The sequence below is a fragment of the Atta colombica genome, unplaced genomic scaffold (genome assembly GCF_001594045.1).
Source record: "Atta colombica isolate Treedump-2 unplaced genomic scaffold, Acol1.0 scaffold210, whole genome shotgun sequence".
NCBI classification, from domain to species: Eukaryota; Metazoa; Arthropoda; class Insecta; order Hymenoptera; family Formicidae; genus Atta; species Atta colombica.
Genome location: NW_017259306.1, coordinates 2,012,648 through 2,037,808, shown reverse-complemented (window position 1 = coordinate 2,037,808; position 25,161 = coordinate 2,012,648). Strand labels below are relative to the sequence as shown.

Sequence of the window (25,161 nt, the reverse complement as noted above, 5' to 3'; positions counted from 1 at the left end):
ATATATATATATATATATTTTTGCCGTTACGATTGTTGTATATACATATAATATATAAAACATATAAATTTTAAAATGATTTTTTTTATGTGTAATAGACATACGAAAGTGATACAATTTGAATAACTTTTGCAATGTTATATTTTGTTCTTTTATTCTCCGCAAAAATATTAATAATATGATTTAGGTACAATTTTACAGCATTTACTTAGAAATGATGAATATTATTATTTTTCTAGCACATCAGCACATTTTCCCTAAAACACAATATTCTTCGAATGTTACATGAAAATTAAAAAAGATTAATAATATTGATATACACAACATTGTAAGAATATTGTGCGCTTATGAGGAATATGGGGTTGTAGCTCCTTGCGCTAAGATACTCAATAATGATTTTTCACATAACATTATCAATGTGAACTCTTTGAGGAGAGGCTTTTCACGGTAAAAGCATTTTACGGATTTTTCACGATTAACAGCGGCCTCGAGGCCAGAGGTTCAATCTCGATCAGAGGCGGCGTGGTGCGGCGCGGATGCGTCTCCGGGATCGCCCATTAACCGTGTGCGTCTAGCGATCCGCAAAAGCGAGACGACGTCGTAAAAGGGGAGGGGCGGTCACGCCGCGGCGCCAAGGCAGCTCTGGGCTCTTTTTGAGCTCTCGAGTAGCATCGCGGGCGGAACGCTTCTTCGAGAGATGCTCCTCCATTATCGTAATTTGCAAATTTCCCCAGGACCGCGATGAAAAACGACGAAAGGCGCCGTGGTTTCGCGTTGAAACGCGCGAGTACGGTGAAGAGGGATCAAGGAGGAGAAGGCAGACCGCTAGAGGTGGAAAGAGAGGAAGATGGCGAGGCGTGGGGAGAGGAGGAACAGGAACCGCGAAGACGGTGGCGGATTGGCGGCCTCGGGCGCGGTTGCGGATTCTCGGCGTGATGCCGGTGATTCGCGGCTTTGGTGCCCAGTAATCCCAGGTCCCCCGCTCGCCCGGCCATATTCCTCCTCCCGCGCAGCTCTCCCTTGGTCTTTGATACAGCGCGGCGGCCCGCTTGTATACTGGCGGGACGGGGGAGCCTCAATCTCGCGGTAAATACAGCAATCGCTCGCGATGTGCCGTCCGCATTAATATAATTAGTCACCGCGAGCGCTCCGAGAGAAACGATGTCGGGGAACGGATTCCGTACTTTGCTTGCGAGTTGCGCTCCGGGCGGCGCACGCACGCACGCACGCACGCACGAACGAACGAACGAACGAACGAACGAACGAAATATCGCAGCCGCGTTTAAGTATTTCGGGGGATGCCAGTATATCGATGACGCGCACCCTCGGGCATCCTATGTCTACAACGCGACAGACCAAGTTACTATCTTGTCGGCTGTTAGCCAATTATGCTCCGTATCATGTCTCGCGCGCGGCACTCGTTCCACAAAATTTTACAGAGAACATCGGTTGTAAAATTTAGGTACCGATAGCATATTAATTAACATCTTGTATGTCCAGCATGGCTCCGAAGAAGCCCGAGGAACCCGAGCGAAAGCCACTTATCGGTCGCGTTGGTACTAATTTAAAAATGGGCATAGTCGGGATTCCGAATGTAGGAAAATCGACTTTCTTCAACGTTCTCACCAAGAGCCAAGCAGCGGCAGAGAATTTCCCCTTCTGCACCATCGATCCCAATGAAAATAAGTATCTTGATGTACTTGCGTGAATTTTAAACGAAATTATTAGAATTTAAGCCTCAAATATTCTTAATCCTTCTTTCCTATCTTTACAACAAAATTGTATTCCTAAAATATAATTAAGTTATCTATTGATAATATTAATATTTTATTAATTATATTAATATTTTTTCATCTTATTAATCCTTATTAATTGATATTTGTTCCGAAATTTTCTTTATTGGTATTTGCAGGTCTAGTATACTGTAAATTATATAATTAATAATTAACGTATCTTTGCTTAAAGTTAACGTAATTAAATAATTTCTTTTTCATTTTAAAAATGAAAATTTGAGGAATAAAGTTATGTAACTGTAACTTATTTAAAATTTTGAAAAACATTTATTTTAAACAATTTTTCACAATGTATGTTAAAGAAAATGTAATCTACTGGAATTACAAATGTCGATTAAGGTTAATAATTATAATCAATTGAATCAATCTCCATTTTAAATTATACTTTAGGCGAGTTTTTTCATCGATAGATCAATCGCATTGTGCGCAAATGCAATTTGACTCTATAATCTGCATTTGCACATAATGCGATTTGATGAATTTAAAAACGCATAATACAATTGATGAATTTTAAAACTCGCTTTATCTTACAAAACAAAATGGTAATCTAAACAGCGCATATAATCATTTTGATTTCGCTTGTTTAACCTTACTTGCATATGCAGTTATGTGACAAAATATTGAACTGAAATTAAAATCATTGATAAATTACTTTAATTACACAAAAATGTGTGATAGACGTTTAGAAAAGCCCAGGGAGAATCATGCTGAGAGAGTTTTTATTGAATCGTTTATGAAAAAAAGAGGCTTTCTACAATTAATTGAAGAGTCTCAAAAGATTTCTGCACATGCATCTTCCTCAATTGTGTATCCAAAGGCTAATTTATATTACGCTTTTGCTGAGGATGTACATCCGATGAAAAGGATTGTCACCGCTTCTAAGTTTTTTGAAAAGGAAAAGCTTTTACCGCAACTTGTATCTCGCAAAGAACTCTTTACAAATCAGGAGCTTTATTCGAAAGACGAAGCTGTAAATCATTATCTTAGAACCGATCCACCGAGTTTCGTTATTTTTGGGAAACCTGGATTAGATCACGCCAATATTGCATCGGCAATAGCTGATGCTTGGAACTGTGTTTTACTTTCACCTACGTCACTAATTCGACAAGAGACCGATGCTAGTACTGACAAAGGTCAATACTTGGAAAGACTTTTGCGACTCGGTAGATCTATAGGACCGGAAATTCTTATGAACTTGATACGTTGCAGAGTCAGGACGAGGGATGTCAAACACAGAGGCTACGTCATTGGCTGTTTACCGTTTATTTCTAACGATGTAAGCTTTAATTATCCATCGTGTTCCAATCCTGTTTTGAATATAGATGACACTTACCCAGAATTTTGCGAAAATACGATGATTGAATCACACGAGACACATAAAGATCGCTTCACATTTGATAGTTTAGGTTGTACGATGCAATTTGATTATGAACGAGAAATTCCTCGACAGATCGACGAAATATTTACTATATGGCCAAGAAAGCCTCTGATAATTATTTATCTTATATGTCCAAAACAAGACATTGCTAGTAAGTGTGCGCGGCAGCGCATAAACTATCTGACAGGCGATATTTTTGATAAAAACGAATTCGTGACGCAACTATCCGAACACGACGAATCGGATACCCCGTTTGATTTCTTCCAAATTACAAACAAACAACTGGTCATGGATGATGATCAAAGATTGGTAAAACTAATACCTGACATAACACGCAATGTTAAGACACAGTGTGATCTTTATGAACGTTTGGCGTTGCCAGTAATCGATAAATGGATTCTCGCTCATAATCCCCAATATGTGGTCCGCGTGGATGGCCGTAACTCCGTGCGACGAATACTTCACATCCTCAAAACGCGTTTGTGTACTTTGGCATTACTGCCATCGATTCTTCCAAAAGGAATGATCGAACAGAATGACACACTTGGAACATCTTTTCTTGGAACATCTCCAAAAATGAACTTGAGCGATGAGCTCGCAAAAGAATCTGCTGAAGAGGCTTTTGAGATTTTAAGACTAAGAGAAGTTGTATCTCTCAGATTCCCCTGGAGACTTTCCGCGTGGAAGTTTTACTGCCCTGTTGAGTTAGCACAAGGACGAACCGTTAAGGGACTTCCAAAGCACGCGGTGCGATTCTTGGACATGATCTTTTTTCTCTCTTCTCAAGGAGCTACAAATTTGTTCATTGAAAATCCGAGAACTTTCTTATTGCCACCGAATCCGCGACCAACCTGCAAGATAGCTGTGTTTGGGCCAAAATACGCTGGTAAATCGGAACTTAGCATAAGATTGGCGGAGGTTTTCGGCGGAGTTGTGATAAATGTTGATGAGATTATAAAAGAATTAATTAAACAACGCGAAAAGTATTCGATTCAAGAGTTTTATAAGAACGATTCAAATGTAGAACAAGCCTCGCTGAAGCCTATCGACATATCGGTTGATGAAAAGGCTGATATTATTATACAGAACATCAAGCGAATACCTGATGAAAAGTTAGAAGAAAAACTTCGAAGAGAAGGTGGATATGTTATCGATGGAATATGCATAGACATCGAAGTTTGGCGAAAAATTGTTGACGAAGCTAACATCATTTTTGAAGACATTATCGTTTTATTTGAAGAAGAGCCGTATACATACTTATTGAATAAATTTCGCACTTTTTCTCATCTTGATGATTCTATACATGATACGGAGGCAGATGAAGAACAAATAGTATTACATGAAGATGCAGAATGGGAATATCTTGAACATTTAACGCAATTTGAATCGGAGTGGACGAAATTCGAGGAACAAATTTCTGAATTTAAAGGAAATATGATAAAGTGTAATCTCGCGAATATCGAAAATATAATGGAATATGTAATAAATCACATTAAATTTCGTTTCGATTTTACAACTATCACCAGGAACGTCGAAAAAAAAAATAAAGAGAATGAAATATTGACCGAAACAACAGATAAAAATGAAACAAATTTGGCTGATAAAGATACTGAAGAAAAGGAAGAAAAAAATCTGACATACACCATCGATCTTGCCACAGCCGAACGACTTCTCGATTGTGGTTACTATTTCCTCAGTTCCTTCGGTCGATGGTGTCCCGTGCAACTCTACACTAATACGATACCAATTCAAATGTTTCTGCCGATGAAAGCTCGTGGTCAGATTTTTCCAGTTGTGTACCGTCCGTATATTTATTTCCTTGCGGGTGAAGAAGCGCTCTCGGCATTTCTAAACAATCCATCGAAGTATCTCATGCAAGATGTCCATCCGCCGCTTCTTCCGCTTCGAATTTCCATCATCGGACCGCCGAAATGCGGAAAAACAACATTAGCGAATCGTTTCTCGAAAACATACGGCTTGAAGGTAATTACTCGCGGCAAGGCGTTGCGCCACATATTGAAATACTATCCTTGGACCGAATCGGCGAAGATCATCGAAGATCAACTTCGAACTGGTCAGGCTACTTCGATCGAATCTGTAGCACGTGCCATCGAAATGTCATCTATAGGAACACGCGCTGTAACTCAAGGTTATATCCTAGATGATTGTCCTTCAAATCTTAAGGAAACCGAGCAATTAGTTGTTTTAGGAATACAGCCAATGATTGTGCTTGATTTCAAAGCGGATCTAGAGTTCTGTCTCGAATGCCTGTCTTGGGATAATGATGATACCAGAAGTCCATTGAATTTCTCCGCCAGTTTTCTGTCGCGATGTTACGAGGATTGGCAAACGGATCAAGCGAGTTTTCGAGACTGGCTAAAAAGGTTCTGGCAGAACGTAATCGAATTGGATGCTACTAAGAGTAAGTGGCATGTGTGGACACGTGTAGATCACGCGGTATGCTCACGATTTGCTGATATCATGCTTTACTTTTATGAGGCAAATTTGGATAAGGTTCACAGTTTGAAGCAAATGTGCGTATCACCATACGAATTTCGATCGCTTCAGAGTCGATACGAATCGTACTGTCCCGTTTGCTTGTTTTATGAAAATATCTTGAAAACTTCTGGCCAATTTGTACCCAGTCAAGGAATGGTCCAATTTAGAGAATATTTTTATTGGATTTGTCCGCAACATATAAACGCCTTCGTTAAAGATCCATTGCATTATCTTTCACCTGTTACTGCGTCTCTTGTCGAGGAACGACCTCGGATATTGCAAAAGACAGTCGATGTGGAGCACGCTTGTTGGGCTCAACGTCTCCAGGTCGGCGGGTTATGTCTAGTAACTTATGTCGACTGCCTACCAAATCGCCAGCTAACACCAGGCAGAGCCGATTTGGGTGCTATCCTTAAGAATAAAGTATATCTCTTCTGCAGCGAAGAATGTCGCGAAAAGTTTCTCGCGCAGCACAGTAAATACTCTGAAATGGATATTTTTTCGTTTCCTCGCGAACTTCTGCCGATCGAAGAGCAACGTTTGTCGGACGTGGTTTTCCTGGAGCAAACGGTAGCGAAAATGTTGGTCAAAGCTGTAACTCTGGTTAGCACCCGACGTCCGAAGATATTCGGCTTGTCGGCGGCTGTCAGCGCCGCGATTTACATCGGCATTTACTTGAAGACGCACAATGTGATCGAAAAAAACTTGACCGAGATGGATATTTACAAGATCGCGTGCAAGCGACTCGATGGACGAAACAGAATTATAGAGATCGTTACTGACACTATGAAAAAGATTAATCCCTATGTATCTGTACCAAAATAATGTTAAATATTCCTTATACATTACATGGACACGTTTATCTAACAATAAGTTATGAGTGTATGTTCTATGAAACATTGTTAACTCTCCGAAGCTGACGCCAAAATCTATACAGTTATTGACACTGGATTTGTAATACTGACTTTAATTAATAATATTTTGTCAGTAAACAAATTATTTTAAACTATTTTAAATTAATCTATTAATATTAATTACTAATCGTAATTAATATTAATAGATTGATTTAAAATATTGACGATGTTCTTGATTTTTTATTCTTTTAGAGCATTAGTAATAATAACTAAAAAATATGTTTAAAAAAAACTACAGATTTTCAAGCAGTGTATATTTAATTATTTAACAGCACAATCGACTGTTAGTTAAAACAACTAAATAAATACATATGTCTTAAAAAATTATATTTAAATTATAGCAATATGGCAATCATTTTTTCCTATCAATAAACAATGAAAATTGAATTGTTTGTCATTTTTAATAGAAAGATTTATTATTGAATGAGTCTAATAGATCTACCGCTCAGCTTCGTAGGGTTAATCATTTTTACATCGTCAAGAATTCAAGTTATTCAATTCTTTTTTTCAGCACGTCGCGTTCCGGTGCCTGACGCGAGATACGACTACCTCTGCGAATATTTTAAACCAGCTAGGTAAGAAACAGGCAAGAAATGTTCCTAAAGTACATTGAACGAAACGTAGGGTAAATGTGTACAACAGAATGGAAGCATATAGTGCCGCGTAAAGATGCACCCTCGTGAAGGGAAACGAGTCGGAATAACGGGGGACATTTCCATACTTGTTCACTTTTATTCCTGGAGAAAGACGAGAGAGTTGGAAGGGAGCGAGGGGCGATCTGCAATGCAGATTGGTCTAAATTCGTCTACGAAACGCGAAACGTCCTCGTTCGCCGATGTTGCGTTTCTTTATTCGCCTCAGCACGTGATGTGGTAATCTTAAAGCTGGATACAGACTTAGTGCTATGGCACACAAAGAACTTAAGCAGTAAAACGTAAGCAGTAAGCGAATTGGCCAATCACATTAGAGACCGTAACATAAGCAGTAGCCAATCCAACATGTTGATTGCTTTACTGCTTAAGTTTTTTTGTGTACCATGGTCCTTACATAACAAAACATCGCGAATGTCACTGCGAAGAAGACAGCATACAGTGTTCAAAACGCCGCCGTTAACATCATCGCACTTTTCTCAATTTGTATTCCCGATATGAATAGTTCCGATAAAGTGATCAAAAGAAAAGACTTTCTTATTAATAGAAAAATATGGATAATTTGAATTGTTATGAAATATTATATTAATATTTTATATAAATCCATTTATATTTTAGATAAATCCGTTTCGAATTATTTTTATTAAAATATTAAAAATTTTTATTAAAATATTAAAATATAATACTTTATTAAAATATTAAAAATAAAATTTCTTTAATTATAAATTTATTTATTAAGGTGCAGACGAAGTTTACGAAAGTTTCTGACTATACTTCAATAATGTTCCTTTTGGATAAGCTACGCTTTCTCCTCGCTCGGTTTCATACTGGGCTGATGTCTAAATGTGAAACGCACTTGTCTTGCGCCAGATTTGATAGGAATCGAAGCATTGAAAATGCGAAACAGCGTCGGATCAAAGAGCGGCCGATTCATCGGGGCCCTCTAGTCCACCCTATTATCGTCGCGTCCTCATCGTCTATGTATCGGACAACCCCGACTGTCGGCACGTGTCGGATGATTCGACGATCCGTGATGAAAGCCGGCTAATACACCAATCCCTCCCCTCCCTCCCTCCGTCTCTCTGTTCATCAGTTCGTCCACTTTCACCGACGCCTCCCTTCAAAGGCTAATTGTTTAATGAGCCCGTTGGCATTAGCATTTAAATACACCTCGTTGTCACTATCGTCCCTCCTCTATTTCCATTCTGCGCGCGTGCATCACGCGGTAAATGCTTTCGACCTTTAATTCGCGATCATCAATGATCTCAGTTGAAATCAGTGTACGCGACAAGCGCGTTCTCGAAATACTATCCTCGTATAATAGACACATCATTCCGATTTATACCCGTTTCTATCAATATAGATTAATTTTAATTTTGATTTAATTTACTTTTTATCTTTTTCTAATTCTTAGAATTTCTAGTTTTAAGAAAAGAAAATTAAATTAAAATTAATCTACATTGATAAAAACGGGCATAAGTTAGAGTGGGTATAATCTACATAAGGTGTATTTCGAGACTGCATTTTTTTTCTTAATTAACACATAAGTTATGCATATTGCAAAAAGTTATACAATAAAGAATAAAATTAAACCGAAATTATAGTTATTCATTGATATAGGATTAAACTTTGATGATTTTATAGCTAATAATTAGAAGGGTGCATCTTTATGCCGTTCTCGACATTTATCCTTATCCGATAATAATAATTAGAAATTCGGATTTCCAGTAAAGTTCCAGCCTTCTTGCATGTAATGGATATTGCTGGTCTGGTGAAAGGTGCCTCCGAAGGACAAGGTTTAGGAAACAGTTTTCTCTCGCATATCGGAGCTTGCGATGGCATTTTTCATCTCTGTCGTAAGTATGCTACTATTGAAAATGTCGCCATTTGTTCCAATGTTTATTCGATTTGTTTCCATTATTAATAACATTTTAATCGTTTCAAACTGACGTGACGCAATAAATAAATAAATCGCTGAGAAGATATTTTCACAGAACCTTATCAAACATGGAATCGTAACAATAGCGATTACGGCGAAAGAAGGAAATTTTTATTGATGAGATCAAGCGATATTTACTTTGCGTCCGTTGATCGTGCAATCGCGATTGCAAACTTATTTTTACGACACACATGTACACCTTGTTGGCATTACGAACATGTGTTGATGGTTTAACTATCTTCCTGGAAACACATTACATTATTGTCCCTTGCGATAATCCAGATCGATCAACTTGCACCCATCGTTGTGGACGTATCCTTGTCTATCTCACATAAATACAAGAAATTATCGTAACAAAATATAATTTTAAAAGACGTCGTAACAAATTATCGTAACAAAATATAATTTTAAAAGACGTCAATTTTTTTTATAGAACGCATGTTCGATTACTAACGCGTATTTAATGTGGACTTTAATTGACTATTTTTAAATTTCAAATTTTTAAAGAAATTCGATTTGAAACTGAAGAACTTAATTGATTAACAAACATCTGTGTAACATATAATTTTGAAATATTTATTATAATCAAAATATGTAGAGAAAATATTGTAATAGAAATTATTATATTTTTTTTGAGTCTTGTTAAACTAAAATATAATGACAAATATTTATTAATTTTATTACTATAATGATTGACAATCAATTATATATGCATTTCGATCAATTACATTAATAAAATTACAATGCACATTGCGAGAAATTATGTAGATATTTCAAATTGTTATATGTATAAAAATATAATGACACAATTAAGTTTTTTTAAAAAAATTATTGCGTGATAAAACAGTTTATATAAAATTTCTATACTCATCTTATAAAACTTCTTTTTGATGGAATTCAATCACTTGAAATTGTATATTATGATATTTGAATAAGACTCTTATAAGATATAAAACGTATATCCTTGAATAAAAATATCATATTTTCCGTTATAATATCAGTACATTCTAGTATACATAACAAAAATTGTTGTAATCATTATTACAATATTTCTCCGTAGAATGTAAATGTTACCAAATGGAAAAATAAATTTGTCATAATATTCATGAAAAGACACATAATTGTCAACAAAAATTAATGGCACTTGGTATTTCTCATATCTACGAAAGCCACAAGTATCTATGTACTTTTTGCGATAATGAACACGTAATAATTAAACGACTGCTGATTCCTTTGAGAGAATGATCGTTAGGTATATATTATATTCATAATGAAAATAACATTTCGAAGTAGTTCTACCGGTTAATACGCCTTGCCAGGTCGCTGACAGGTGGTAATTTTTTCAATTAAACCAACCTGGCAATCTTCGTGTGGCAGTGGCGGTGGCGGTGGCTCGTTTAAACAGTCGACATGCGAGCCTTGCATTGAGGTGTTACTTAAGTACGAGCATCGTGCAACCCCAGTTTCGAGATTACGTTTCCTGACTTGGCGCGAGAGATCTGTTTACTTGTGCTTTATTAGGTGCCTTCGAGGACGACGATGTGACCCACGTGGAGGGTGACGTCAACCCCGTAAGAGACCTTGATATCATTAGCGAAGAGTTACGACTGAAGGACGTGGAATTCTTGAACGTCCACCTCGAGAAGCTCGAGAAGCTTGTGATACGCGGCAATGATAAGAAGCTGAAGCCTGAATACGTGAGTATTTGATCATTATGTTTTAATAAAATAAATTCTTTAAATGGAGAAACCCGCTTTGTCTGTATAAAAATATAATTTCAAAAGAGGAGCAAATTCTACGGAAATTCTATATCTGCTAAAAATGGTTGCGTTCAGCAGAAAAAGTAACTTTGCAACTATTGTAAAACTCTTTAATATGGTCGAATCTGCCTTTAGTTCCTTATTGAATCTAAATGTATAAACTAATTTATTAAATAATTTTACAACAGTTGTGTGCGAAGCTACTTTTTTTTTACTGAATGCAACCATTGTCTTTATTTGTCATTATTGCTGAGTTAAACCTAATTTACAATGCTCTTACAGTGCTCTTTGTTCAGTGCTGTTTTTCGTTTTTTATCTCTTGTTTTTTTTTCCCTTTTTGTTAACCGTTCGATTTTACTGAACTACTCTTCACGAGAATCTAAGGAATTTTCTTGCGTTTTCCTCTCGCTTGATGTTCATACGTGGCACAAGAACGTCTAGCGAGTACAGTTGCAGCCCCTTTTGTCAAGCCAGTTACGAAATTACCGAAGAAATTAAGAGAACGCGGACGAAACGAGGCTTCCTGGAACGAGTCGATCGTCGGATTTACCCTCCTTCCGCGGATTGACCCACGGCAATTACCGATCTCCCCCTTGTTCTCGACTTTGCAATTTGGCAAAAGTTTTTCGAGAGAATTCGAAGCTATCTTTTCGTCCTTTCTCTCTTTCTCTCTCTCTCTCTTTCTCTTTCTCTCGGCAAAGCTAATGGGACCGCGCGCTCAACTAATCCAGCACGATCCTCTAATCACGATTCGATCGCGAAATTATCCTACTCGATGGCCCCACGTTCGTGCATCTGAATGTCTGGCGAGATCGATGAATGTCGAAGTCGTTACATTTGATTGTCGAGAAATAAGGTCGTTACGCAACAGGAATGAATTTCGGGATTAAGTGGAATTTTTCAATCCATATGTTGTAGGATACACTTCTAAAAGTAAAGGGCGTCTTGACGGACGAGAAGAAACACATTAGGTTCGCCGATTGGAGTGCCAATGATGTGAGTTTAAACATTTTATATTTCTGTATAATATATTTTATCATGATTAACCTTTCAATCTTCCATTATATTTTATCATGAGTATAATATGCTGTATGGCATATTAATTCAATCCAACTGTGTGTGCGTGCGTGTGTGCGCGCGCGCTTATAATTTTTATAAAAATGTATATAAAAATGAACATATTGCAACAAATTTTTTTTCAATCAAAGTGTTACTCATTAAGGAATACAACATATCAAGCAATTATATCTTTATTAATAAAAGGAGGTTCAATAAAGCATTAAAGTAAACAAAAATTTCGGAAAAAAACTATTCAGAAAAAACAAAACTGGATATGCTATACGAAGAATAGCATTAAAAGAATTTTCCACTTTGATTTTACATTTGATGAATTTTTAGATCGAGGTATTGAACAAGTATCTGTTTCTTACGTCGAAGCCGATCATCTATTTGATAAACCTGTCGGAAAAGGATTACATACGCAAGAAGAATAAATGGTATGCGATATAATGGACGAATTAATATCTCCCAGTTCATTGTATCTCTCACTATTCTTTGTAATAGGTTAATCAAAATAAAAGAATGGGTCGACAAGAACGATCCGGGCGCAGTGTTAATTCCTTTCAGCGGCGTCTTCGAAAACAAGATTCTCGATATGGATGAGGCGGAGCACGCAAAATACTTCGAGGAACACAAAGTCACCAGGTTGGTACCTCTCGGCCTCCTCTGGTCCGTTATAACGATTATTATTACTTTTAACCCTCTAAATGTTGTTGTGTCGCGCTCGCAAATAAGGGGGTACAGTCCGGAGCTCCGCGTCGTTTACCACCGCCCTTAAAACTTAGAGAAATTCGGTAGTGTAGTTCTCGCATAAGTCGCTTGTTGCCAGTTGGCGACGAAGCGTCGCAAGATTGCAGGGAAAAGAAGGTCGGACGTTCGTAAAATCGCGCTGCGGACGCATCTTCTTCGACCGAGTTTGGGCAGTTCCCACATTTAGCTATGCATCGAATTATTCTCTAACGGTAATAATGATGGTGGGCATGGTCGGCTCGGCGTCTAGACCCCCTGTCCCACTCTTACCACGTGGAACGGCTAATAAAAACCGTAACCGGCACGGTCGCGGCGCATTATGTTTTTACGAACGGCTATTCAAATTCTTGCAAAATTGCATAAAAACCCCTCCCGCCCTCGCGGGCACGCCGATAATCGAGGAGGGTGGGTGGAGCGAGAAGTAATCGGTGATGGTTCGGCAATTCGATTGGTTAGCGAGTCATTCGTACCCCAGGGCGATACGAGCGTTGTACGCATATACAGATATACAGACTTGCATCACGATCTCTCTTTTTTTTTTCTTGTCGAAATGAATTTTAATCGAGCCGTACGGTTATAATTATGAGTCAGAGACTCAATTAGGGCATTGAACAACATTGAATTAAATCCGATTCGATACGCCAGAATTACCAGAAAGTACTTTAATAAGCGAGAAAGAGAGACGGATGTTGGGAAAATATTTTAATGAAATAGTGGTGAGCGAGGAACGTTTGGTATTTCCCGCGACATTCATTATATAATATTTTCTGAACTTTCTCTCACAGCTAGTGAGTTAGTGAGGAAGTAGAAGAGAATCCACGATACTCCCCAAGTTTGCCTAATGATCGGGGAATACAAACGAAGGGACGAAAGATACCATGATTTTATTTCGAGACCGCAGATAACTGAGGGCGCCGGGAAATAGGTCCTCGACTGGAGTCGAAATGATAAAATTGCGGTATTAAGTCGTTCGGCTTTATGTGTATTCTTTGAACTCTCAGACTTTCGTCAGGCCCACCGCGCGTTGGACGGCTCCACTTGCGCTAACCCGTTATTAGACGATATTTGGCCCGAAACAATCTTATTCCACAACTTGAACACTTCCCGCTTTGACCGCGGACGCGCCTCATTTTTTCGTGATTCGCGGAAAGTAAGAAATTTACACCTCGTTGTGTTCGGCATATAGCTGACGGTATATAGCTAATCTTAGTCTCAGCAAAGAAACACATTTATTCATTGTATGTTTCTTTTCTTTGTATAGTGCGCTCGATAAGATCATTGTACAAGGATACAAGGCGTTACAGCTGCAATATTTTTTCACGTCCGGTCACGATGAAGTCAAGGCGTGGACAATTCAAGTAAATATAAAATTCAATAGCAATAAAGTTAAATAAAAATTAATTTACATTTAGAAAATTTCATAATTATATTGGAAAAATTATATATTAAAATAGTAAGATTATATATTAAATAACATTAATGATAATAAGAAAAATATGTATTATGTATTTTTTGTCTCTTATCTTTTTATTATATTTATTTTTATTAATTTACCGTTTATTAATATATAATAATTTTTTAATAATATATAATAATAGTTTATTAATATAATAATACCGCATATTAATGTTATAATATGGAAATATTATATATTATATGAAAATGTTATAATATGGGTTTTTTTATTTTACAGAAAGGCACAAAAGCGCCTCAAGCTGCGGGAAAAATACATACAGATTTTGAAAAAGGTTTTATCATGGCAGAAGTGATGAAATTCGAAGATTTCAAGAACGAGGGCTCGGAAGCAGCAGTAAAAGTATTTGAATTATAGTTATAATTTTTATATTAAATGATACGTGACACATATTTCCTACTTTTACATACGTTTTATTTTGTTGTTAGGCTGCCGGAAAGTACAGACAGCAAGGACGTAATTATGTAGTCGAGGATGGCGATATTATTTTCTTCAAATTCAACGCAGGCGCTGGATTAAAAGACGCGAAGAAGAAGTGATGGCACGCGTTTCTCATGTTGTTGCTGGTCCATCTATACATCAACATGATTCTGTTATCCTGTTGCATGCATCATCCTCGCGTTAATCAATCCAACTCGCTTCCCGATCCTCCCTGACTTTTTCATTCACGATAAGCATGTATACACGCTAATGTGATGATCGATAATGATAATTATTTTTATATTTTGATTCCACGGAATTTATAAAAATTAATCGTGCCCGTGATGCGTTTGCAAAAAAAAACATACTGGAATAATCCAATATTCTTGTTCCAAATTATGCATAGAGAACAATTCGAATATACATATATAATTTTTTTTATAAAGAACAATATTGTCTACGCAAAAGAAAAAGGTAACATTTTCACGTTTATTTTCACGTGTACATAATTATCTGATTATGTAGATCGCATTCTATCTATATTATTTTTCACTTTTTATCTTTGTGAAAATGTGCTGACAGAATAAGGAAAAGAGAATGAAAAAAAAGGGTCGACGTGTACGTAAAGCATTTCTTTGTACTTTTCTGTATTTATTCTACAAATATTAAACTACATTGACGTAAAAAGATTGTAGCGGCTTCGTCATTTGCGAATGCGAATTCTATTGCTAGTTATAATAATATTAATAATTAATTATTCTGACAAGATGCGCTACAATCGATAAAAAAATCGCACGTAAAACTTAGTCGTCAACGATTTTATCCTCTATGTAAAATGATTTATGTGGTTACAGAATCAACCTCTAGATGGCACAAAAGTTCATATTTGTTTCTTTGGTATAATAATTACGAAATCATAAGAGACTTTTTTCCTTTTTAATTTCTTTTTAACGAGGAAAATTTATCTCGATTATTATTCAAGATTTATTTAATTGCAGTTGATTTATCTATCTTCATCGGATAGTATTTTCATCCATTGTTGAATATTTTATTAAGAAGTCGAAATTTCAGCCATTGATAAAATTCTATCTCTTGTGCAAGCACTTTTCTCAAGACTGCGTCTTTGATTCGTAGCCTTGAATTTGTTGAAGAAATGGCCGGATGCTTCTCTTTTGGTCCTATATGTAAACAGAAACATATTATATAAGACACGAGTATAAAAAATGACGAAACGCTCAATTGATAAGATTAAAATATATAGATATATGGATCGATAAATATTTATACGAGTACTTACGGAAATGATCATAGACACGAATAGCATCCTTAAAAAAATAGGGAAATTCACCTGCTAACGCGTTTAGTGACTCCTCCATGTAATCTAATATACCAACAACAGGATACCATCGAATAACATTTGTTTTAGCTCGCTCCATTGCCCATGTTTTATTTTGTTCCCTAGGGAAAAATATACATAGCATAAAAATCAATAACAGCCACTTCATATTTTTTTTCATAAAAATATTTATTCTTGCTCGGTGTCCAGCTGAAGTAACAGAAATGCCTACTCGATATGCAATAAAGTGTTATATGAAATTATACGCAATAAGATTTATTTGAATTTATTCGAGAATAATCACCTGGAATGATTTTTGCATCCTAATAATAAAAAAATAAAGTTCACAGTTTTATTTACAGATTGAAGAATTCATACTTATTTTTTAAATTTCTTTTACATTTTTTTAGAAAATATTTTGTGAGTAAATCTATCATGATAATCTCAAATATTAATTATATATATATTTCAAATATAATATATTAATAATATAAATTATAGAATCAGTATACAATGTACATATATACATAATTAATAATGATTACTCTTAATTAGAATGTCAAATTCACTTTTCAGGTGATCATTCGGGTGACGTAAAGAAAATTAGATCAATAAAAATACTTACGCACAACGCGGATCTTGTCCACAAAAATAAGGTATAATTCCATAATAATGCATCCCTTTCTCTCCTTTTTTATACCTGAATTATGACAAAAATATCATTATTTTAATATAGAACTTCGTTGTCTTCCTAATATTTTCTTTCCTCTATCCCTTTTCTCCCTTCTTCATCCTATAATAATAGGTAGAAAAATATACTTTTGCCAAATTCGTAGATCCAAGGGATCTCTCACTAAAGATATAAAGGTAGGTCCTTGTCGTCCAAATTCCGAGAAATTTAGGAATCTTACATCCCCATCGAAAGTTAAGGGAATAGCTTCTTGTCGGATGATACTCGTAATCTCTTCTATCAACAACTCCTATTAAATCAAAAGTTTCTTATGATTTGCGATATAAATTAAGTTCTGAGAAACTCTTTTGTGAAATATGATATCATAAATAAAAATTATTAAATTATTTGCAAAAATAATCGAGTCTTGAGTAAAAATCAGAAGGGATTTTTTCTCGAACCTGCTGTGAACTTGATAAGAGTCCGTTGTCGCCCGGTGGCAAACGTATATGTTTGAAAGCATTATATCCTTGTAATCGCTGCAGGATCAGCACCATCAACTCGCCACCCGCACCGGGTATGCGTGTCAACATAAGAATGTGCTTGTGCTTGTATGGCAACTCTCCCAATTCGGCGAGGGACGGAGTAATGTATCGGTGCGTCTGGATAGTTATAACGATCATAAATAATGACGTTATCATAAATAATCACGTTTCTTGATAAATGGATGTGTCCTAAATAGCGTTTACAAAGCGCTAAAAAAGCGCACATAATTGCTTTTTTTAGCGTTTTACAAGCGCTACTGTGCTACTTGGAACTAACATCTTACATTTTTTATCCAAGAATACAATTACCTGACTTCTTCGCAACTCACTCTAAACTCACCTGGAGTATTTTTTTACATCTCAATTAAAAATATAATTATTAATTATATATATATTATTGATTGTTTTATAATTTATGATATTTAAGATCATTATGTAAATTTGTTCAATATTTTCTTTAAAAAGAATAGAAAGAAATTAAAAATAAAATGTGGATTTTTTTTTATCAGTAAAGAAAATTCTGTAAACTTCATTTTCTCGCTGCTGGGATGTAAAAATCACTCTAGGAAACTATTTCCGGGTTAAAATTTTTGATTGAAATTTTTTGGTGAAAAAAAACAGAGGCATTAATCGCGCGGAATTAATTGCACGTAAATCGCTGAATATGTCCAGTATGATTACTATACAATTTTGTAATAGCATGAAGCGACGGCATGCTTTTGCTCCATCGTGCACATCTCATGTTCGAGGAATGCATTCTCCATTGCGCAAGCACAGACAGTCATCTCTATGCATTACTTTGAAACTGCATTTGCTGCTCACTAATTAAATACAGAATTAAACGATGATACGTTCCGCAGTACGTGCTTCAATTTGATACACACATTTGGAGAATATACAATTAAACTCGAGAGAGAGTCAAGATTCAAGCGAGAGATATTCTGGGAAACGCAAAGTTTTCCAGGCGACGCTAGATTGATATATCTATTTAGTTATAATTAACGTGGAGTTTTATTTAGGTATAATAAACATGATGTATGTATTAGTCTTCACCTGACTACGAGTAATCCATCGATCATCGGCACGTAACACTTCCTGTTTCCTCAACATGCTGCGTTTCTCAGTGGTAATCGCGGACCCGAGTAATTCTGTGGATGATCGCGTATTCAAAACAACAAAGAGTATCGTCAGACACGTCGAAAGTGATAACAGGAGACCACGATTTCTACGCATTTTTTTTTTATTATCAAATTGTCAAATATGTGTATAATATACTGATGTAATTTTGCACGGTCTTTTACCGAGAGATACTCTATGGATTATCGAGGCCGAGTAACTGAGGAGAATGTTAGTGGGTCAGGCACTGTAAACTGTGTATGATTCCTACATCTTCGCCACAGCCTACGATCTCCACCGATTGGTTGATTGGGTGAAACGCAACATTTCACTTTCCAATATATATATTGCAACGGGTGATCGCGTTTGCATATCACTCTGTATGACTAATCTCTGAGAGCAACTTCAACCCGGAACTTATAGCGAGTTCAGTTGGACGCAATAATGCACACTGTGGATATTAAAGCTGTTATACATGATTTAATTTAAATATAAAGATATTTTGAATTATAAAATATTATTATATTTTACCTAATGATACAATAAGTATATTAATGATTTCGCCATTTAATTCGTTTCTATGTTTATATTAAACACGCATTTTTATATTAACGTGTACGATGGTTTTAATGTGCCAGTACGCACGTGTATAATTAAATTTAATATTAATCAGCGATTAATTTAATCGGCAAAATTGTTTACAACAAAATTTCGAATTATATTATATTACTTTACATCATTTCTTTCCACATATTAAACGACAAAGAATTAATTATTTATACTGATGAAATAGCACAAGTAGTATTGATTGAAAAAAATAAATTTTAATTACCAATTAAATCGGAATTTAATCGAAGTTTTCCTAAGGGTGATCGTAATAATCGATCATATTTAATTAATTTATTTAATTTTATTACTCTTTAAAACTTTTAAAGCAAATCTTATTCCGAAGAATGAAATTACTTTTCAAAGTTGAAAAATTCATTTAAAAATTTTTAAAAAAAATTGAACCTTTTTTTAAAATTATTTTTACTCTTTGAAGTGAAATTTCACTTCAAAGAATTTAGAGAATAAATAGGTGCCCATACTATTTTATGTTTAATATGAATAAGATAGTTAATTATTTTTTATTAATTTTTTCTTTATTAATATTTCTTTATTATTATTTTTCTTTATTAATATTAAAAGAAAAGTTTAATTAGGGAATTAGACAAATTACAATTGAACATTTTGTATTTTAAATAATTGAACTATTTTATCGTTTATGTATCGATTAAATTGGTCCTCGAAGAATCTGATAAACAATCCTGTAAGTAAGACATTAACAAATAAGTATATTGGCAGTTTTATCACGGCTTCGTATTAGCATCAATGTTTTACCAGCAATTAAGTCAACGTGATCCGGTCTAAATAGAAATTATTATAAATTTCAAACAAAATCTGTCAGAATTTTGAAAGGATTTAAATGAAAGATACCATTAATGATTACGAAATGATGGATTCGGGTTCAATTTCTGTCAATCTGTCAATCATATTCCGTTAACAGATCTCATTATATTTCCGCATTTTGCATTGTGCCGAAATTTGTCGATAGCAGACACCTTGCAAAATCTGTTTTCGACAGATTTGTCTAATTGGGAAGCGAGGAAGAATTTCTCACCGATAGAACGTAATCACGCGTTTGAATTAAACTTTAAAGTATGATCGAACGGGCGCATCGGGCAAGCCGGTGCAGAGACCGGCCGGTGCGGTGGCGCCGCGATCCACGTGTTGTTCGCTCTTCGCAATCTTTCTACCGACGGGTCTATTTGTAAACACGCGCGACATAAGATGGACGTATACGAGCACCGCAGGAAAGATTGGGAGGATTTCAATGTGTCGCGAGAGGAATTGAAAAACATAACCGACTGTCTGAAAAAGAAGGAGTTTCGCAAGCTGTTAATCGAATACGCGGAGGACGTGGCCGACCCGGATAATAGGAAACTCTACGAAAAAGAGATCACCCAGCTCGAGAAGGAGCGGGGCGTAGACGTGACGTTCGTTAACCCCGAGCCCGGTTACGTCATTAAGACCAGTGTGAACGGCGACAGGAAGTGCTTTTTGAACATCAGTAAGAACGACGTTGTCGCGCGTCCCACCAGTCAGCCTTCCTACGAACAGGGTCACCGTGGCCTGCAGTGGTCTATTCCGTATACGCTGATACCACCCCGCTATGACCTTGACAAGAAAAATGTGCGATGTGTGGTGTATGACGTGGTCTTCCATCCGGACACCATCTACTTGGCATCCAAGAACACGCGGTTCCGCGAGATCGTTAATAACACGGCTATGGATGGCGTGGAAAATAATTTTAAGGTTCATATCTCTAACGAATTCGTCATAACGAATTCGGTCATTTGCCTTACTAGATTAGTGCACACTGAAAGCTTCTATACGTGAAATTAGGAGTTAAATGTAAAAACATATAAACATTATTTGAAATGATTAAATATCTAATAATGATATTGTCATTATTTAGCAGAATGTACATTATTTCATTGTCAAAGTTAATTATATTATTATGCCACTACTTTACTTTATATAAAGTAGCCTTCAACATGCTAATCCAGTGTAGTGGACAAATATATTTATTAGCTTATACTCCAATTTATTCTTTTAATGCTCATTTCTATCAAAGTAGATTAACTTTAATTTTGCTTCAACTTACTCTTTATCTTTCTAATTTTTAGAACTAAAAAAAGAGTAAGGTTAAAGTAAATTAAACTGAGATTGAAGTTTACGTTGATAGAAATGAATATTAGCTGAACTATTTATGTTGTCCTCTTTTTCTCTAAAGCAGAGAAGAAATATGAACTATGCAAAAGAATTAGTTGGAAAGGATACAATTTTATTTTTGTAATACCTGTTTCTAATGTGTGTTCTCTATGTCTTGCAGGTGAAATTGGACAGGAAGAATCTGAAATTTCCTAAGATTAACTTCAAAGGGATGACTCATCCTACAGTGATCAGAAAACCTTCGGAAACACCACCGACAGAACCATTGGATATAGAACCAGAAATCTATCAGAAAATAATGTTGAGTTACGACGAAAGTCGGGAGAGCCAATTAAAGCAGACGGAAGAAAAGCCGAAACGTGCCCCGCCAGCCACCACTTATTATAAGGACAAGCAACAGAAGTCTGTAGATGAAAAATATGTTACACCTAAATTTTCCATAAAACATCAGTCCGATGTGGAAATGGAAGATTTTGTTTTAAGCCGAGATGCAAAGATGTTTGCCGCAATCCCTAAAAAATTGGTGATTACCATAAATTTGCCCTTGTTGAAAAGTGCTAACGACGCAATACTCGATGTACATGAACAATCTCTTACCCTAAAAAGTGAAAAGCCTGCAAAATATTTGCTGGATCTTCCATTACCATATCCCATAGATGGAGATAGTGGGAATGCTAAATTTGATCCAAAGTACAAAAAATTAATTGTAACTTTACCAGTCATTCGGTCATTGGTACCAGTAGGTGATACTGATAGAGCAGATAGTGGAGTTGACAGTGATCAAAACAGTGCTGCAACAGTAATGTCTAAGGATGACGAAAAAAATTTGTCTACTAACAAAATAGAATTAATGAAAGAGTGCGAAAACGCGTGCAAAAATATAAAATTTGATAAAGAAAGTGAAGTAACAGATAAGTGTGAAGATACTGCCTTACGGACTAGTAATAAGACAGAAATCACTGATGTATTTATGAATCCTAATTTTAAGTACAATCTGCCTGCTTATACTTGTAATATTTATAATAATCAATTAGCCATTATTATAAATGTAAAAAACGTAAATCCAGATGCAATTCATCACAAAATTTTAGATAATAATGTAGGAATACATATCTTGCTAACATCTATGGGTACTGGATTTTTTCCACAACATTATTCATTGTGTCTTAAGATAGGAAATGGCTATATTGAACCAGAAACTCTTACAATTGAACCATGGGACAATAACGTTGTTTTTAACATCACGGTGAAGGATATTGAGAATGTAACACAATATTTTGTTGGAGTGGATACAGAATTCATGGAAGGAAAAGATCTTCCTACAGCAGCGTCATTCACGAGCAAATTTAAAGAATTAATGGTAAAAATATAAATATATTGCACACTTTAAAATGTAGAATGTTATATATTGTCTATACCAAGTAAAATATTTTTACAGTCCTCTCCAAAAGCTGAATCTCAGGTAGAAAGGCAAATCTCCGTACAACCGCAAGATGATGGTATTGTTATAAATATTCATCCAAATCAGCAGGATTCTGATGACGAAGAAGAGTATGAGGAAAATGCAAGAGTTGTGAAACGGCGACAAGAGAAAAAGCACATTGAGAAAGTCAGATCAGTTTCAGAAAGCAGTGGAGATGAATTGGCAAGCAATAGCAGCAATAGCAGTGTGAGACATTCGAAAGGAATATTAAAGTCACGTCGCGCCCGCGATTTTTCACGTTCCATGTCTGAATCGAGTGCGGACGAAAACAGCCTACCTGCATCATGCACAGATTATCATTATGACGATCATTACGATTCCGTACATGATATCAATTCTGAATCAGATTGTTCCAGTTTGAAAAAGACTGTACGATTTAATGATGTTGTTTCACGACAATTATTTAGGTAACTGTAACAAGATATCAATTAATTTTTTAAAGGTTTTATCGATTCCTATTAACTTAATCAGCCGATTATTCTATTCAAACTGATTAATCGCATTTGTCGTTAAAGAAATGACCAGTTGAAATTAATTTTAATTTCGATTCAATTTTCATCTTCATCTTTTTCTGATTTTTAAAACTAAAAAAAAAATGAAGAGTTAATCTGAGATTAAAATTAAACTACATTAGAAACAAGCATTAATCGACTGATCAAACTAATCGGAAATGATGAAATCTTAAGAGAAAAAAAAATATATAAATATAGTTTTTTTTTCTTTTATGAGTGATATATTAATGAATTCATTGGCATAATTTATTATTTTCTTTTCTTTAGATCTAATTCGAGTATTCTTGGACAACGAAAGAAGAACCAACGTAAACTGCGTAATAAGAAACGCGCGCATGATCGTCGACTAAGCGAAAGTGAAAATTCTGAAACCGAAGAACGTGACAAATATAAAGTAGATTATAAGCGGTCTCCGAATGAGGAAACTTCCGAGAACGTAAAACCCATACTTGCACGAGATAAACGAGATTCGCAACAACAAAGAACCGCCAATATTGAAATTGTGAAATCGAATACTGATGACAAACATTCTTTACATAAGCGTAATTCTAGCTTCGAGGAAAAACCCACCGAAGATGTTCAAGCCGATATTTCGATTAAAACCACGAAAGATGCAGTTCACTTGGAATTTAAGAACGATCTGATATTTGATCTCGATATGTAGAAACGTGATTATAAGGTAATTATGTTATGCATAATGTGATAGATGTGATAGAGAATGTTATCGCGATTCTTTTTAGCAACTCTGGTAATCGGTAAAATAATGAGTTTTACCTGATAATGGAAATTTATATATATAACATTACACACTATTTTAGGATTTAGAGATACTATCAAAGATACTATTAAAAATAATGTCTAAGATATAATTGTTTAAGTGAGAATAATTTTTTAGTACGTTATTAGCTTAGAAGTAGCAACCAGAGAAACACTACAGCGAATCAAAATCATTAATCCATTTAAATATTTGATTCAAATTAGTGATAACCGAAGCTTAAAATTAGCTTCTAATATCCGGAATCTATAAAAAGACATAGAGCTTTACTTTATGGGAAAATTACGTCAACTCGGAAAAAGATCGTATTAAAATATTTAGATAACGGCAATGTTATATAATTTGATATTTTTTTGGAATTTTATAGAGAAAATCACGTCAAAAATTGAATGAATTTAATGAATTGGCCAAGAAAGAAAAGTATAATATACGTTCCTTTTTCATGCACGTTAAATATTACTGCCGCATAATATATGTAATTTTTACTCGCAAATAATGCTTGATTAAATCAAGAATTGTCAAATGATAAATCATACTTTGCTAGAGGTACATATAATTTTTTTTTAAATAATGAACATTGTATTACATGAATTTATGCAAAAGTATATTTAGACCTTGTAATATACATATATGATGCTTACGCCAACAGTTTGCATATATATGCAGATCGCATTGCAATGAGCGCTTGTCAAAAAAAATGATGGAGATAAAAATTAATATAATTTTGTTTCAAAAATTGCTAAATTATGTGGTACAGGGTTTTCGATGCCTAATAAATTATTAAAGTCATATTGTAAAATACGAAAAGTTATCTATTTAAAGAAAATTTTTTGTTGAATAAAACATAAAATTAAAATATTAACGGTTTTATATATTATATATTGATATTTTGTAATTAAATGTACATAAAGTTTATTTTGATCTGATCGATGAAAAAATGTTTACATATCTGCGCTCTTGTAGCACGTTTCATTCCTATGTTTTATACCATTTAAGGATTTTTACCGATAAATAATCTACATAAATTGATATGTTTACGCAACAATATATTCCTGTAATGATATAATGCAAGAATGAAATAAACACACAAAATGTTTTTATAAATGTGAGATATATTTTTTTATTTTTTAAATTAGTAGTAATTTATGTTACTATTATATTTAAGAAAGTGCTGAAATATGAAAAAAATTATTCCTTGATATTTGAAAATTTTATTTAACAAATATCTTTAAGTTGCATTCTAAATTTTTTTTGGAATGAAATCTCATTTTATAAAAAGCTAAAAATTGATTCAATCTTAAAAGAATAAGATA

At 35.0% G+C, this 25,161-nt stretch overlaps 4 protein-coding genes across 5 annotated transcripts in view; 3 read left to right on the top strand and 1 right to left on the bottom strand.

Annotated features, from left to right (window-relative positions):
* The window catches only part of LOC108687680 (obg-like ATPase 1), a 16,190-nt gene extending 1,193 nt beyond the window's left edge, over positions 1-14,997 (top strand). For both annotated transcript variants that reach the window (XM_018193592.1, XM_018193593.1), the window contains exons 2-11: positions 1,501-1,682; positions 7,099-7,159; positions 8,963-9,090; positions 10,695-10,870; positions 11,852-11,929; positions 12,332-12,429; positions 12,497-12,637; positions 14,004-14,100; positions 14,436-14,558; positions 14,645-14,997. In XM_018193592.1, coding sequence (XP_018049081.1) covers positions 1,502-1,682; positions 7,099-7,159; positions 8,963-9,090; positions 10,695-10,870; positions 11,852-11,929; positions 12,332-12,429; positions 12,497-12,637; positions 14,004-14,100; positions 14,436-14,558; positions 14,645-14,755 — 1,194 coding nt within the window. In that variant the 5' untranslated portion in view covers position 1,501 and the 3' untranslated portion in view covers positions 14,756-14,997. The remainder of the gene's footprint in view (positions 1-1,500; positions 1,683-7,098; positions 7,160-8,962; positions 9,091-10,694; positions 10,871-11,851; positions 11,930-12,331; positions 12,430-12,496; positions 12,638-14,003; positions 14,101-14,435; positions 14,559-14,644) is intronic.
* On the top strand, positions 2,461-6,588 carry LOC108687678 (adenylate kinase 9-like). The gene has a single exon (XM_018193590.1). It carries the CDS (start codon positions 2,461-2,463, stop codon positions 6,493-6,495), a length of 4,035 nt encoding a protein of 1,344 aa, XP_018049079.1. The 3' UTR covers positions 6,496-6,588.
* Positions 14,998-15,315: 318 nt separating the features above from the next.
* Positions 15,316-18,477, bottom strand: LOC108687682 (uronyl 2-sulfotransferase-like). Its single transcript, XM_018193594.1, has 6 exons — positions 18,241-18,477; positions 17,104-17,304; positions 16,792-16,952; positions 16,598-16,672; positions 15,934-16,094; positions 15,316-15,814 (listed from the first exon to the last, which is right to left on the bottom strand). The coding sequence occupies exons 1-6, from the start codon at positions 18,418-18,420 to the stop codon at positions 15,666-15,668; spliced, it is 927 nt and encodes a 308-aa protein (XP_018049083.1). The 5' UTR covers positions 18,421-18,477; the 3' UTR covers positions 15,316-15,665.
* A 1,653-nt stretch (positions 18,478-20,130) lies between these two features.
* LOC108687679 (protein kintoun) lies at positions 20,131-23,873 on the top strand. The gene is made up of 4 exons (XM_018193591.1): positions 20,131-20,658; positions 21,239-22,438; positions 22,517-22,968; positions 23,341-23,873. Exons 1-4 carry the CDS (start codon positions 20,134-20,136, stop codon positions 23,735-23,737), a joined length of 2,574 nt encoding a protein of 857 aa, XP_018049080.1. The 5' UTR covers positions 20,131-20,133; the 3' UTR covers positions 23,738-23,873.
* Positions 23,874-25,161: the final 1,288 nt, after the last annotated feature.